Source organism: Petromyzon marinus, chromosome 85, assembly GCF_048934315.1.
Source record: "Petromyzon marinus isolate PM22_M1 ecotype Great Lakes invasive population chromosome 85, UKy_Petmar_22M1.pri1.0, whole genome shotgun sequence".
In the NCBI taxonomy this organism is placed as follows: domain Eukaryota; kingdom Metazoa; phylum Chordata; class Hyperoartia; order Petromyzontiformes; family Petromyzontidae; genus Petromyzon; species Petromyzon marinus.
The window spans coordinates 6,046,505-6,062,173 of NC_133750.1; the positions used below are offsets into that span (position 1 = coordinate 6,046,505).

Genomic DNA, 15,669 nt, shown 5'->3' on the forward strand with positions numbered 1-15,669 from the left:
CTCGCCTACCCATTCACTCACCTACCCGCTCACCCACTCACCTACCCATTCACTCACCTACCCATTTACCCACTCACTCACCTACCCACTCACTCACCTACCCATTCACTCACCTACTCACTCACCTACCCACTCACTCACTTACCCACTCACTCACCTACCCACTCACCTACCTACCCACTCATGCACCTACTCACTCACCTACCCACTCACTCGCCTACCCATTCACTCACCTACCCACTCACCCACTCACTCTCCTACCCACTCACTTACCCACTCACCTACCCATTCACTCACCTACCCATTTACCCACTCACCTACCCACTCACTCACCTACCCACTCACTCACCTACCCACTCACTCACCTACCCACTCACTCACCTACCCATTCACTCACCTACCCACTCACCCACTCACTCTCCTACCCACTCACCTACCCACTCACTTACCCACTCACCTACCCATTCACTCACCTACCCATTTACCCACTCACCTACCCACTCACTCACCTACCCACTCACTCACCTACCCACTCACTCACCTACCCATTCACTCACCTACCCATTCACTCACCTACCCACTCACTCACCTACCCACTCACTCACCTACCCACTCACTCACCTACCCACTCACTCACCTACCCACTCACTCACCTACCCACTCACCCACTCACCTACCCATTCACTCACCTACCCACTCACCTACCCACTCACTCGCCTACCCACTCACTCACTCACCCACTCGCTCACCTACCCACTCACCTACCCACTCACTCACCTACCCACTCACTCATCTACTCACTCACCTACTTACTCACCTACTCATTCACCTACTCACCTTCTTACCCACCTACTCACTCACCTACACTGACCCCTGTGTGTGTGTCACACAGTAACTACATGGTGGTGTGTGTGTGTGTGACACAGTAACTACATGGTGATGTGTGTGTGTGTGTGACACAGTAACTACATGGTGTTGTGTGTGTGTGACACAGTAACTACATGGTGATGTGTGTGTGTGTGTGACAGTAACTACATGGTGATGTGTGTGTGTGACACAGTAACTACATGGTGATGTGTGTGTGTGTGACACACAGTAACTACATGGTGATGTGTGTGTGTGTGACACAGTAACTACATGGTGTGTGTGTGACACAGTAACTACATGGTGTGTGTGTGTGACACACAGTAACTACATGGTGATGTGTGTGTGTGTGACACAGTAACTACATGGTGTGTGTGTGTGACACAGTAACTACATGGTGTGTGTGTGTGACACACAGTAACTACATGGTGTGTGTGTGTGTGTGTGACACACAGTAACTACAAGGTGGTGTGTGTGTGTGTGACACAGTAACTACATGGTGTGTGTGTGTGTGTCACACAGTAACTACATGGTGGTGTGTGTGTGTGTGTGACACACAGTAACTACAAGGTGTGTGTGTGTGTGTGTCACACAGTAACTACATGGTGGTGTGTGTGTGTGTGTGACACACAGTAACTACAAGGTGTGTGTGTGTGTGTGTCACACAGTAACTACATGGTGATGTGTGTGTGTGTGACACACAGTAACTACATGGTGATGTGTGTGTGTGTGACACAGTAACTACATGGTGTGTGTGTGACACAGTAACTACATGGTGTGTGTGTGTGACACACAGTAACTACATGGTGATGTGTGTGTGACACACAGTAACTACATGGTGTGTGTGTGTGTGACACAGTAACTACATGGTGTTGTGTGTGTGTGACACAGTAACTACATGGTGATGTGTGTGTGTGTGTGACACACAGTAACTACATGGTGATGTGTGTGTGACACAGTAACTACATGGTGATGTGTGTGTGACACAGTAACTACATGGTGTGTGTGTGTGTGTCACACAGTAACTACATGGTGATGTGTGTGTGTGTGTGACACACAGTAACTACATGGTGATGTGTGTGTGTGTGTCACACAGTAACTACATGGTGTGTGTGTGTGTGTCACACAGTAACTACATGGTGATGTGTGTGTGTGTGACACACAGTAACTACATGGTGTGTGTGTGTGTGTCACACAGTAACTACATGGTGTGTGTGTGTGTGTGTCACACACAGTAACTACATGGTGTGTGTGTGTGTGACACAGTAACTACATGGTGTGTGTGTGTGTGACACAGTAACTACATGGTGTGTGTTTGTGTGTGTGACACAGTAACTACATGGTGGTGTGTGTGTGTGTGTGTCACACAGTAACTACATGGTGATGTGTGTGTGTGACACAGTAACTACATGGTGGTGTGTGTGTGTGACACAGTAACTACATGGTGTGTGTGTGTGTGACACAGTAACTACATGGTGTGTGTGTGTGTGTCACACAGTAACTACAAGGTGGTGTGTGTGTGTGTGACACACAGTAACTACATGGTGTGTGTGTGTGTGTGACACACAGTAACTACATGGTGTGTGTGTGTGTGTGACACAGTAACTACATGGTGGTGTGTGTGTGTGTCACACAGTAACTACATGGTGTGTGTGTGTGTGTGTGACACACAGTAACTACAAGGTGTTGTGTGTGTGTGTGTGACACACAGTAACTACATGGTGTGTGTGTGTGTGACACACAGTAACTACATGGTGATGTGTGTGTGTGACACACAGTAACTACATGGTGTGTGTGTGTGTGTCACACAGTAACTACATGGTGTGTGTGTGTGTGTGTGACACACAGTAACTACAAGGTGTTGTGTGTGTGTGTGTGACACACAGTAACTACATGGTGTGTGTGTGTGTGACACAGTAACTACATGGTGATGTGTGTGTGTGTGACACACAGTAACTACATGGTGGTGTGTGTGTGTCACACAGTAACTACATGGTGTGTGTGTGTGTGTGTGACACACAGTAACTACATGGTGTGTGTGTGTGTGTCACACAGTAACTACATGGTGGTGTGTGTGTGTGTGTGACACAGTAACTACATGGTGTGTGTGTGTGTGTGACACAGTAACTACATGGTGATGTGTGTGTGTGTGACACAGTAACTACATGGTGTGTGTGTGTGACACAGTAACTACATGGTGGTGTGTGTGTGTGTGTGTCACACAGTAACTACATGGTGTTGTGTGTGTGACACAGTAACTACATGGTGGTGTGTGTGTGTGTGTGACACACAGTAACTACATGGTGGTGTGTGTGTGACACACAGTAACTACATGGTGTTGTGTGTGTGACACAGTAACTACATGGTGTTGTGTGTGTGTGTGACACACAGTAACTACATGGTGTGTGTGTGTGTGTGTGACACACAGTAACTACATGGTGTGTGTGTGTGTGTGTGACACAGTAACTACATGGTGTGTGTGTGTGACACAGTAACTACATGGTGATGTGTGTGTGTGTGACACACAGTAACTACATGGTGTTGTGTGTGTGTGTGTCACACAGTAACTACATGGTGTGTGTGTGTGTGACACAGTAACTACATGGTGTGTGTGTGTGTGACACAGTAACTACATGGTGTGTGTGTGTGTGTGACACAGTAACTACATGGTGTGTGTGTGTGTGTGTGACACAGTAACTACATGGTGTGTGTGTGTGACACAGTAACTACATGGTGATGTGTGTGTGTGACACAGTAACTACATGGTGATGTGTGTGTCACACAGTAACTACATGGTGATGTGTGTGTGTTATGCCAGTAGCTAAATTGTGTTGTATTTTGGTGTGTATATGTATGTGTGATGCCAGTAGATACATGGCGATGTCTGTTGGTGTGTGTGTGGGGAGCGATAGTGTAGTAGCGGTTAGCGCTACGCTGCGCTATGAACCTGGCGACCCGGGTTCGATTCCCGCTCACGGCCAACACCAGTGACGATTATCTGAACCGGTCCCGGGCCTCCCCTAGGTCGACTCAGCCTCAAATGAGTACCTGGTGCGGTGTGTAAACATTGCCACTGGGGAGACAAAGGCGGTCGGGCGTGGCGCTGGCCACCCACCCCCTCGTGTACCGTTCCGGCCTTCATAGGTGCTCGCTAACAGCACTTGCCCCTACAGTCTGTTAAGGCTATATGGGGGATCTTTATCTTTGTGTGTCTGTGTATGTGTGAGTGTGTGTATGTGTGTGATGTGTGTGTGTGACGCCAGTAGATACATGGTGATGTGTGTGTGATGTGTGTCTGTCTGTCTGTGTGTGTATGTATGTGTGAAGCCAGTAAATACATTGTGATGTATGTTGGTGTGTGTCTGTATGTGTGTGTGATGTGTGTTGGTGTATATGTATGTGTGTGTGATGTGTGTGTATATGTGTGTGATGTGTGTAAATGTGTGTGTGATGTGTGTGTGTGTGATGTGGATATGTGTGTGTCTGACGCCAGTAGTTACATGGTGATGTGTGTGTGTGATGTGTGTATGTATGTGTGTGTGTTGGTGTGTATGTGTGTGTGATGTGTGTGTTGGTGTGTGTGATGTGTATGTGTGTGATGTGTGTGTGTCTGACGCCAGTAGTTACATGGTGATGTGTGTGTGTGATGTGTGTATGTGTGTGTGTGTTGGTGTGTATGTGTGTGTGTGTGATGTGATGTGTGTATGTGTGTCTGATGCCAGTAAATACATGGTGATGTGTGATGTATGTATGTATGTGTGTGATGTGTGTGATGTGATGTGTGTATGTACGTGTGTCTGACGCCAGTAGATACATGGTGATGTATGTATGTATGTGTGTGATGTGTGTGTGTGATGTGTGTGTGTGTGTCTGACGCCAGTAGATACATGGTGATGTGTGATGTATGTATGTATGTATGTGTGTGATGTGTGTGTGTGATGTGTGTATGTGTGTGTGTCTGACGCCAGTAGATACATGGTGATGTATGTATGTGTGTGATGTATGTATGTGTGTGTGTCTGACGCCAGTAGATACATGGTGATGTGTGATATATGTGTATATGTGTGTGATGTGTGTGTGTGATGTGTGTATGTGTGTGTGTCTGACGCCAGTAGATACATGGTGATGTGTGATGTATGTGTGTATGTGATGTGTGTGTGTGTATGTGATGTGTGTGTGTGTATGTGTGTGTGTCTGACGCCAGTAGATACATGGTGATGTGTGATGTATGTGTGTATGTGTGATGTGTGTATGTATGTGTGTCTGACGCCAGTAGATACATGGTGATTTATGTATGTGTGTGATGTGTGTGTGTGTGATGTGTGTATGTACGTGTGTCTGACGCCAGTAGATACATGGTGATGTATGTATGTATGTGTGTGATGTGTGTGATGTGTGTGTGTGTATGTGTGTATGTGTATGTGTGTGATGTGTGTGTGTGTGATGTGTGTATGTACGTGTGTCTGACGCCAGTAGATACATGGTGATGTGTGATGTATGTATGTATGTGTGTGATGTGTGTGTGTGTGTATGTACGTGTGTCTGACGCCAGTAGATACATGGTGATGTGTGATGTATGTATGTATGTGTGTGATGTGTGTGTGTGTGATGTGTGTATGTACGTGTGTCTGACGCCAGTAGATACATGGTGATGTGTGTGTGTGATGTATGTGATGTGTGTGTGTGATGTGTGTATGTACGTGTGTCTGACGCCAGTAGATACATGGTGATGTCCGGCTCTGGCTCTGGCCGGTTCCACCCCCAGCAGAGCAGCCCGGCTCCCTCCCCCTACGCCCCTCAGAGCCCCGCGGCCGCCGCCTTCCTCGCCTACAGTCAGCACCCTCCCTCCTACAGTCAGCACCAGCAGCTGCAGCAGCAGGGTACTCACTCACTCGGTCACTCACTCGGTCACTCACTCGGTCACTCACTCACTCAGTCACTCACTCAGTCACTCATTCAGTGACTCAGTCTACAGTCAGCACCCTCCCTCCTACAGTCAGCACCAGCAGCTGCAGCAGCAGGGTACTCACTCACTCAGTCACTCACTCGGTCACTCACTCGGTCACTCACTCACTCAGTCACTCACTCAGTCACTCATTCAGTGACTCAGTCTACAGTCAGCACCCTCCCTCCTACAGTCAGCACCAGCAGCTGCAGCAGCAGGGTACTCACTCACTCAGTCACTCACTCACTCGGTCACTCACTCGGTCACTCACTCGGTCACTCACTCAGTCAGTCACTCACTCAGTCACTCACTCAGTCACTCAATCAGTCACTCACTCACTCACTCAGTCAATCAGTCAGTCAGTCACTCACTCACTCACTCGGTCACTCACTCGGTCACTCAATCACTCAGTCACTCACTCAGTCACTCACTCAGTGACTCGGCCTACAGTCAGCACCCTCCCTCCTACAGTCAGCACCAGCAGCTGCAGCAGCAGGGTACTCACTCACTCGGTCACTCACTCGGTCACTCACTCACTCACTCGGTCACTCACTTGGTCACTCACTCAATCAGTCACTCATTCACTTAGTCACTCATTCACTTAGTCACTCACTCGCTCACTCACTCAGTGACTCGGTCTACAGTCAGCACCCTCCCTCTTACAGTCAGCACCAGCAGCTGCAGCAGCAGGGTACTCACTCAGTCACTCACTCGGTCACTCACTCAGTCACTCACTCGGTCAGTCACTCACTCAGTCACTCACTCAGTCACTCAATCAGTCACTCACTCACTCAGTCACTCACTCAGTCAGTCACTCAGTCAGTCAGTCACTCACTCAGTCAGTCACTCACTCGGTCACTCACTCAGTCAGTCACTCACTCAGTCACTCACTCAGTGACTCAGTCTACAGTCAGCACCCTCCCTCCTACAGTCAGCAGCTGCAGCAGCAGCAGCAGGGTACTCACTCACTCGGTCACTCACTCAGTCAGTCACTCGGTCACTCACTCACTCAGTCACTCACTCAATCAGTCACTCATTCACTTAGTCACTCATTCACTTAGTCACTCACTCGCTCACTCACTCAGTGACTCAGTCTACAGTCAGCACCCTCCCTCCTACAGTCAGCACCAGCAGCTGCAGCAGCAGGGTACTCACTCAGTCACTCAACTAACTCACTCACTCACTCAGTCACTCACTCAGTCAGTCACTCACTCAGTCAGTCACTCACTCGGTCACTCACTCAATCAGTCACTCACTCAGTCACTCACTCGGTCACTCACTCACTCGGTCACTCACTCACTCACTCGGTCACTCACTCACTCACTCGGTCACTCACTCACTCACTCGGTCACTCACTCACTCGGTCACTCACTCACTCACTCGGTCACTCACTCACTCGGTCACTCACTCACTCACTCGGTCACTCACTCACTCACTCGGTCACTCACTCACTCACTCGGTCACTCACTCACTCACACGGTCACTCACTCACTCGGTCACTCACTCACTCACTAGGTCACTCACTCACTCACTCGGTCACTCACTCACTCACTCGTACATCAACATGTTCTTACTGGCATCACACACATACAGTGAGGGGACAAAGTGTTTGATCCCCTGCTGATTTTGTACGTTTGCCCACTGACAAAGAAATGATCACTCTATAATTTTAATGGTAGGTTTATTTGAACAGCGAGAGACAGAATAACAACAACAAAATCCAGAAAAACCCTCACCGTACACACACACGTACATAGATGGCTCGCTCAGTCGCTTGCTTGCTTGCTCGCTCGGTCACTCACTAAGTCACTCGCTAAGTCACTCGCTAAGTCACTCACTAAGTCACTCGCTAAGTCACTCACTCAGTCACTCACTAAGTCACTCACTAAGTCACTCGCTAAGTCACTCGCTCAGTCACTCGCTAAGTCACTCGCTCAGTCACTCGCTAAGTCACTCGCTCAGTCACTCGCTAAGTCACTCGCTCAGTCACTCACTAAGTCACTCGCTAAGTCACTCACTAAGTCACTCGCTAAGTCACTCGCTCAGTCACTCGCTAAGTCACTCGCTCAGTCACTCGCTAAGTCACTCGCTCAGTCACTCGCTAAGTCACTCACTAAGTCACTCACTAAGTCACTCGCTAAGTCACTCGCTCAGTCACTCGCTAAGTCACTCGCTCAGTCACTCGCTAAGTCACTCGCTCAGTCACTCGCTAAGTCACTCGCTCAGTCACTCACTAAGTCACTCGCTAAGTCACTCGCTCAGTCCCTCGCTAAGTCACTCGCTCGGTCACTCGCTCGGTCACTCGCTCGGTCACTCGCTAAGTCACACGCTCAGTCACTCGCTCAGTCACTCGCTCAGTCACTCGCTCAGTCACTCGCTAAGTCACTCGCTAAGTCACTCGCTCAGTCACTCGCTCAGTCACTCACTAAGTCACTCGCTCGGTCACTCGCTCGGTCACTCGCTAAGTCACTCGCTAAGTCACTCGCTCAGTCACTCGCTAAGTCACTCGCTCGGTCACTCGCTCGGTCACTCGCTCGGTCACTCGCTCGGTCACTCACTAAGTCACTCGCTAAGTCACTCGCTAAGTCACTCGCTCAGTCACTCGCTAAGTCACTCGCTAAGTCACTCGCTCGGTCACTCGCTAAGTCACTCGCTAAGTCACTCGCTAAGTCCCTCGCTAAGTCACTCGCTAAGTCACTCGCTAAGTCACCCGCTCAGTCACTCGCTAAGTTACTCGCTCAGTCACTCACTAAGTCACTCGCTCAGTCACTCGCTAAGTTACTCGCTAAGTCACTCGCTCAGTCACTCGCTAAGTCACTCACTAAGTCACTCGCTAAGCCACTCGCTAAGTCACTCACTAAGTCACTCGCTCAGTCACTCGCTCAGTCACTCGCTAAGTCACCCACTCGGTCACTCGCTAAGTCACTCGCTAAGTCACTCGCTAAGTCACTCGCTCGGTCACTCGCTCGGTCACTCGCTCAGTCACTCGCTAAGTCACTCGCTTGGTCACTCGCTCGGTCACTCGCTAAGTCACTCACTAAGTCCCTCGCTAAGTCACCCGCTAAGTCACTCGCTAAGTCACTCGCTAAGTCACTCGCTCGGTCACTCGCTAGGTCACTCGCTCAGTCACTCGCTAAGTCACTCGCTAAGTCACTCGCTAAGTCACTCGCTCGGTCACTCGCTCGGTCACTCGCTAAGTCACTCGCTAAGTCACTCGCTCGGTCACTCGCTCGGTCACTCGCTAAGTCACTCGCTAAGTCACTCGCTCGGTCACTCGCTCGGTCACTCGCTAAGTCACTCGCTAAGTCACTCGCTCGGTCACTCGCTAAGTCACTCGCTCGGTCACTCGCTCGGTCACTCGCTAAATCACACGCTCAGTCACTCGCTAAGTCACTCGCTAAGTCACTCGCTAAGTCACTCGCTCGGTCACTCGCTCGGTCACTCGCTCGGTCACTCACTAAGTCACTCGCTCAGTCACTCGCTAAGTCACTCGCTAAGTCACTCGCTAAGTCACTCGCTCGGTCACTCGCTCGGTCACTCGCTAAGTCACTCGCTAAGTCACTCGCTAAGTCACTCGCTAAGTCACTCGCTCAGTCACTCGCTAAGTCACTCGCTAAGTCACTCGCTCGGTCACTCGCTCGGTCACTCGCTCGGTCACTCGCTCAGTCACTCGCTAAGTCACTCGCTCAGTCACTCACTAAGTCACTCGCTAAGTCACTCGCTCAGTCACTCGCTAAGTCACTCCCTCAGTCACTCGCTAAGTCACTCGCTAAGTCACTCGCTAAGTCGCTCGCTAAGTCACTCGCTAAGTCACTCGCTCAGTCACTCGCTCAGTCACTTGCTAAGTCACTCGCTAAGTCACTCGCTAAGTCACTCGCTAAGTCACTCGCTAAGTCACTCGCTCGGTCACTCGCTCGGTCACTCGCTCGGTCACTCGCTAAGTCACTCGCTAAGTCACTCACTAAGTTACTCGCTAAGTCACTCGCTAAGTCACTCACTAAGTCACTCGCTAAGTCACTCGCTAAGTCACTCACTAAGTCACTCGCTAAGTCACCCGCTCAGTCACTCGCTCAGTCACTCGCTCAGTCACTCGCTAAGTCACTCGCTAAGCCACTCGCTAAGTCACTCACTAAGTCACTCGCTAAGTCACTCGCTCAGTCACTCACTAAGTCACTCGCTAAGTCACTCGCTAAGTCACTCGCTCAGTCACTCGCTAAGTCACTCGCTCAGTCACTCGCTCAGTCACTCGCTAAGTCACTCGCTCAGTCACTTGCTAAGTCACTCGCTCGGTCACTCGCTAAGTCACTCGCTGAGTCACTCGCTAAGTCACTCGCTAAGTCACCCGCTAAGTCACTCGCTAAGTCACTCGCTAAGTCACTCGCTCAGTCACTCGCTCGGTCACTCGCTAAGTCACTCGCTAAGTCACTCGCTAAGTCACTCGCTAAGTCACTCACTAAGTCACTCGCTCAGTCACTCGCTAAGTCACTCGCTAAGTCACCCGCTAAGTCACCCGCTAAGTCACTCGCTAAGTCACTCGCTCAGTCACTCGCTCGGTCACTCGCTAAGTCACTCGCTAAGTCACTCGCTAAGTCACTCGCTAAGTCACCCGCTAAGTCACCCGCTCAGTCACTCGCTCGGTCACTTGCTAAGTCACTCGCTAAGTCACTCGCTAAGTCACTCGCTAAGTCACCCGCTAAGTCACTCGCTAAGTCACTCGCTAAGTCACTCGCTAAGTCACTCGCTCAGTCACTCGCTCAGTCACTCGCTAAGTCACTCGCTAAGTCACCCGCTAAGTCACTCGCTAAGTCACTCGCTAAGTCACTCGCTCGGTCACTCGCTCGGTCACTCGCTCGGTCACTCGCTCGGTCACTCGCTCAGTCACTCGCTCAGTCACCCGCTCGGTCACTCGCTCAGTCACTCGCTCAGTCACTCGCTAAGTCACTCGCTCAGTCACTCGCTAAGTCACCCGCTAAGTCACTCGCTAAGTCACTCGCTCAGTCACTCGCTAGGTCACTCGCTCGGTCACTCGCTCAGTCACTCGCTCAGTCACTCGCTAAGTCCCTCGCTAAGTCCCTCGCTCAGTCACTCGCTAAGTCACTCGCTCAGTCACTCGCTCGGTCACTCGCTCGGTCACTCGCTCGGTCACTCGCTCGGTCACTCGCTCGGTTACTCGCTCGGTCACTCGCTCAGTCACTCGCTAAGTCACTCGCTAAGTCACTCGCTCAGTCACTCGCTCGGTCACTCGCTCAGTCACTCGCTAAGTCACTCGCTAAGTCACTCGCTCGGTCACTCGCTCGGTCACTCGCTCAGTCACTCGCTCAGTCACTCGCTAAGTCACTCGCTAAGTCACTCGCTAAGTCACTCGCTCGGTCACTCGCTCGGTCACTCGCTCAGTCACTCGCTCGGTCACTCGCTCAGTCACTCGCTCGGTCACTCGCTAAGTCACTCGCTCAGTCACTCGCTAAGTCACTCACTAAGTCACTCGCTAAGTCACTCGCTAAGTCACTCGCTCAGTAACTCGCTAAGTCACTCACTAAGTCACTCGCTAAGTCACTCGCTCAGTCACTCGCTCAGTCACTCGCTCGGTCACTCGCTAAGTCACCCGCTCAGTCACTCGCTCACCCACCCACCCACCCACCGCCCCGTGTGCCCTCAGCACCTCTGCTCTCCGCTGGGGTCCCTCTGCGCCCCATGAGTGACGGAGCTCCGCTCGGAGCGGCCGGCTCCAACACCGGCGGTGGCCACCACCACCAGCAGCAGCAGCAGCAGCTGCAGCAGGGCGGTGGTGGTGGCGGTGGCGGTGGTGGTGAAGAGGAGCAGCAGGGAGCGACGGGGCAGTCAGCGGTGTCACTCTTCCCAGGACGCGTGCCGGAGTCTCCGATCGGCCAGGACGCTGGCACCAGTGGTACCTTGGTGGGGGGGGTGGTGGTGGTGGGGGGGTGGTGGTGGGAGGGTGGTGGGAGGGTGAGAGAGGCACGTGGGAGATGAGGGGGTTGGCGAGGGTGGTGGAGACATCGTGGTGGGGGGGTGGTGGAGACATCGTGGTGGGGGGGTAGACGGTGGGGGGTGGCGAGGGTGGTGGAGACATCGTGGTGGGGGGGTAGACGGTGGGGGGTGGCGAGGGTGGTGGAGACATCGTGGTGGGGGGGTGGTGGAGACATCATGGTGGTGGGGTAGACGGTGGTGGGTGGGGGGTGGCGAGGGTGGATTATGGACCGGGCCGGTGCCCAGTCCGAGCCTCGGGCCGTGCGTGGCCCAAGACTCCCAAAGGGCCCTCAGTGGGCACAGCGCGAGCTGACCCCTAGGGCCTCTGGCTGCTTATAGCGTGAGCTGACCACTAGGGCCTCTGACTGTTTACAGCGTGAGCTGTCCACTAGGGCCTCTGGCTGCTTATAGCGTGAGCTGTCCACTAGGGCCTCTGGCTGTTTACAGCGTGAGCTGTCCACTAGGGCCTCTGACTGCTTATAGCGTGAGCTGACCACTAGGGCCTCTGGCTGACCACTAGGGCCTCTGGCTGCTTATAGCGTGAGCTGACCACTAGGTCTCTGACTGCTTATAGCGTGAGCTGACCACTAGGGCCTCTGGCTGCTTATAGCGTGAGCTGACCACTAGGGCCTCTGGCTGTTTACAGCGTGAGCTGACCACTAGGTCTCTGACTGCTTATAGCGTGAGCTGACCACTAGGCCTCTGACTGCTTGTAGCGTGAGCTGACCACTAGGCCCCTGACTGTTTATAGCGTGAGCTGACCACTAGGCCTCTGACTGCTTGTAGCGTGAGCTGACCACTAGGCCCCTGACTGTTTACAGCGTGAGCTGACCACTAGGGCCTCTGACTGCTTGTAGCGTGAGCTGACCCCTAAGGCCTCTGACTGCTTATAGCGTGAGCTGACCACTAGGGCCTCTGGCTGCTTATAGCGTGAGCTGACCACTAGGGCCTCTGACTGTTTACAGCGTGAGCTGACCACTAGGCCCTCTGACTGTTTACAGCGTGAGCTGACCACTAAGGCCTCTGACTGCTTGTAGCGTGAGCTGACCACTAGGGCCTCTGACTGCTTGTAGCGTGAGCTGACCACTAGGGCCTTTGACTGCTTACAGTGTGAGCTGACCACTAGGGCCTCTGACTGTTTACAGCGTGAGCTGACCACTAGGGCCTCTGACTGTTTACAGCGTGAGCTGACCACTAGGGCCTCTGACTGTTTACAGCGTGAGCTGACCACTAGGCCCCCTGACTGTTTACAGCGTGAGCTGACCACTAAGGCCTCTGACTGCTTGTAGCGTGAGCTGACCACTAGGGCCTCTGACTGCTTATAGCGTGAGCTGACCACTAGGCCTCTGACTGTTTACAGTGTGAGCTGACCACTAGGCCCTCTGACTGTTTACAGTGTGAGCTGACCACTAGGCCTCTGACTGTTTACAGCGTGAGCTGTCCACTAGGGCCTCTGACTGCTTATAGCGTGAGCTGACCACTAGGGCCTCTGACTGTTTACAGTGTGAGCTGACCACTAGGCCTCTGACTGTTTACAGCGTGAGCTGTCCACTAGGGCCTCTGACTGCTTATAGCGTGAGCTGACCACTAGGCCCTCTGACTGTTTACAGTGTGAGCTGACCACTAGGCCTCTGACTGTTTACAGCGTGAGCTGTCCACTAAGGCCTCTGACTGTTTACAGCGTGAGCTGACCACTAGGCCTCTGACTGCTTATAGCGTGAGCTGACCACTAGGGCCTCTGACTGCTTATAGCGTGAGCTGACCACTAGGCCCCCTGACTGTTTACAGCGTGAGCTGACCACTAAGGCCTCTGACTGCTTGTAGCGTGAGCTGACCACTAGGCCTCTGGCTGTTTATAGCGTGAGCTGACCCCTAGGGCCTCTGGCTGCTTATAGCGTGAGCTGACCACTAGGCCCCTGACTGCTTATAGCGTGAGCTGACCACTAGGCCCCCTGACTGCTTTTAGCGTGAGCTGACCACTAGGGCCTCTGACTGCTTATAGCGTGAGCTGACCACTAGGCCCCCTGACTGCTTATAGCGTGAGCTGACCACTAGGCCCCTGACTGTTTACAGCGTGAGCTGACCACTAGGGCCTCTGACTGCTTATAGCGTGAGCTGTCCACTAGGGTCTCTGACTGTTTACAGCGTGAGCTGACCACTAGGGCCTCTGGCTGCTTGTAGTGTGAGCTGACCACTAGGGCCTCTGGCTGTTTACAGCGTGAGCTGACCACTAGGGCCTCTGGCTGTTTACAGCGTGAGCTGACCCCTAGGGCCTCTGACTGCTTGTAGCGTGAGCTGACCACTAAGGCCTCTGACTGCTTATAGCGTGAGCTGACCACTAAGGCCTCTGACTGTTTACAGCGTGAGCTGACCACTAGGGCCTCTGACTGCTTATAGCGTGAGCTGACCCCTAGGGCCTCTGGCTGCTTATAGCGTGAGCTGTCCACTAGGGCCTCTGACTGTTTACAGCGTGAGCTGACCACTAGGCCCTCTGACTGTTTACAGCGTGAGCTGACCACTAGGGCCTCTGACTGTTTACAGCGTGAGCTGACCACTAGGGCCTCTGACTGCTTATAGCGTGAGCTGACCACTAGGGCCTCTGACTGTTTACAGCGTGAGCTGACCACTAGGCCTCTGACTGTTTATAGCGTGAGCTGACCACTAAGGCCTCTGGCTGCTTATAGCGTGAGCTGACCACTAGGCCTCTGACTGTTTACAGCGTGAGCTGACCACTAGGCCTCTGACTGTTTACAGCGTGAGCTGTCCACTAGGGCCTCTGGCTGCTTATAGCGTGAGCTGTCCACTAGGCCCCCTGACTGTTTACAGCGTGAGCTGTCCACTAGGGCCTCTGACTGTTTACAGTGTGAGCTGACCACTAGGGCCCTCTGACTGCTTATAGCGTGAGCTGACCACTAAGGCCTCTGACTGCTTATAGCGTGAGCTGACCACTAGGCCTCTGACTGCTTATAGCGTGAGCTGACCACTGAGCCCCTGACTGCTTATAGCGTGAGCTGACCACTAGGCCTCTGGCTGCTTATAGCGTGAGCTGACCACTAGGCCTCTGACTGTTTACAGCGTGAGCTGACCACTAGGGCCTCTGACTGTTTACAGCGTGAGCTGACCACTAGGGCCTCTGACTGTTTATAGCGTGAGCTGACCACTAGGCCCCCTGACTGCTTATAGCGTGAGCTGACCACTAGGCCTCTGGCTGCTTATAGCGTGAGCTGACCACTAGGCCTCTGACTGTTTACAGCGTGAGCTGACCACTAGGGCCTCTGACTGTTTACAGCGTGAGCTGACCACTAGGGCCTCTGACTGTTTATAGCGTGAGCTGACCACTAAGGCCTTTGACTGCTTATAGCGTGAGCTGACCACTAGGCCCCTGGCTGTTTATAGCGTGAGCTGACCACTAGGCCTCTGACTGTTTACAGCGTGAGCTGTCCACTAGGGCCTCTGACTGTTTACAGCGTGAGCTGACCCCTAGGGCCTCTGACTGTTTACAGCGTGAGCTGACCACTAAGGCCTCTGACTGTTTACAGCGTGAGCTGACCACTAGGGCCTCTGACTGCTTATAGCGTGAGCTGACCACTAAGGCCCCTGACTGTTTACAGCGTGAGCTGACCACTAGGCCTCTGGCTGCTTATAGCGTGAGCTGTCCACTAGGGCCTCTGACTGTTTACAGCGTGAGCTGACCACTAGGGCCTCTGACTGTTTACAGCGTGAGCTGACCACTAGGGCCTCTGACTGTTTATAGCGTGAGCTGACCACTAAGGCCTTTGACTGCTTATAGCGTGAGCTGACCACTAGGCCCCTGGCTGCTTATAGCGTGAGCTGACCACTAGGCCCCTGGCTGCTTGTAGCGTGAGCTGACCACT

At 52.6% G+C, this 15,669-nt stretch overlaps 1 protein-coding gene across 1 annotated transcript in view; it reads left to right on the plus strand.

Annotated features, from left to right (window-relative positions):
• NIPBL (NIPBL cohesin loading factor) overlaps positions 1 to 15,669 on the plus strand; it is a 199,954-nt gene that overhangs the window by 44,961 nt on the left and 139,324 nt on the right. Inside the window, exons 7-8 of the mRNA XM_076057949.1 lie at positions 5,581 to 5,744; positions 11,466 to 11,714. Coding sequence (XP_075914064.1) covers positions 5,581 to 5,744; positions 11,466 to 11,714 — 413 coding nt within the window. The remainder of the gene's footprint in view (positions 1 to 5,580; positions 5,745 to 11,465; positions 11,715 to 15,669) is intronic.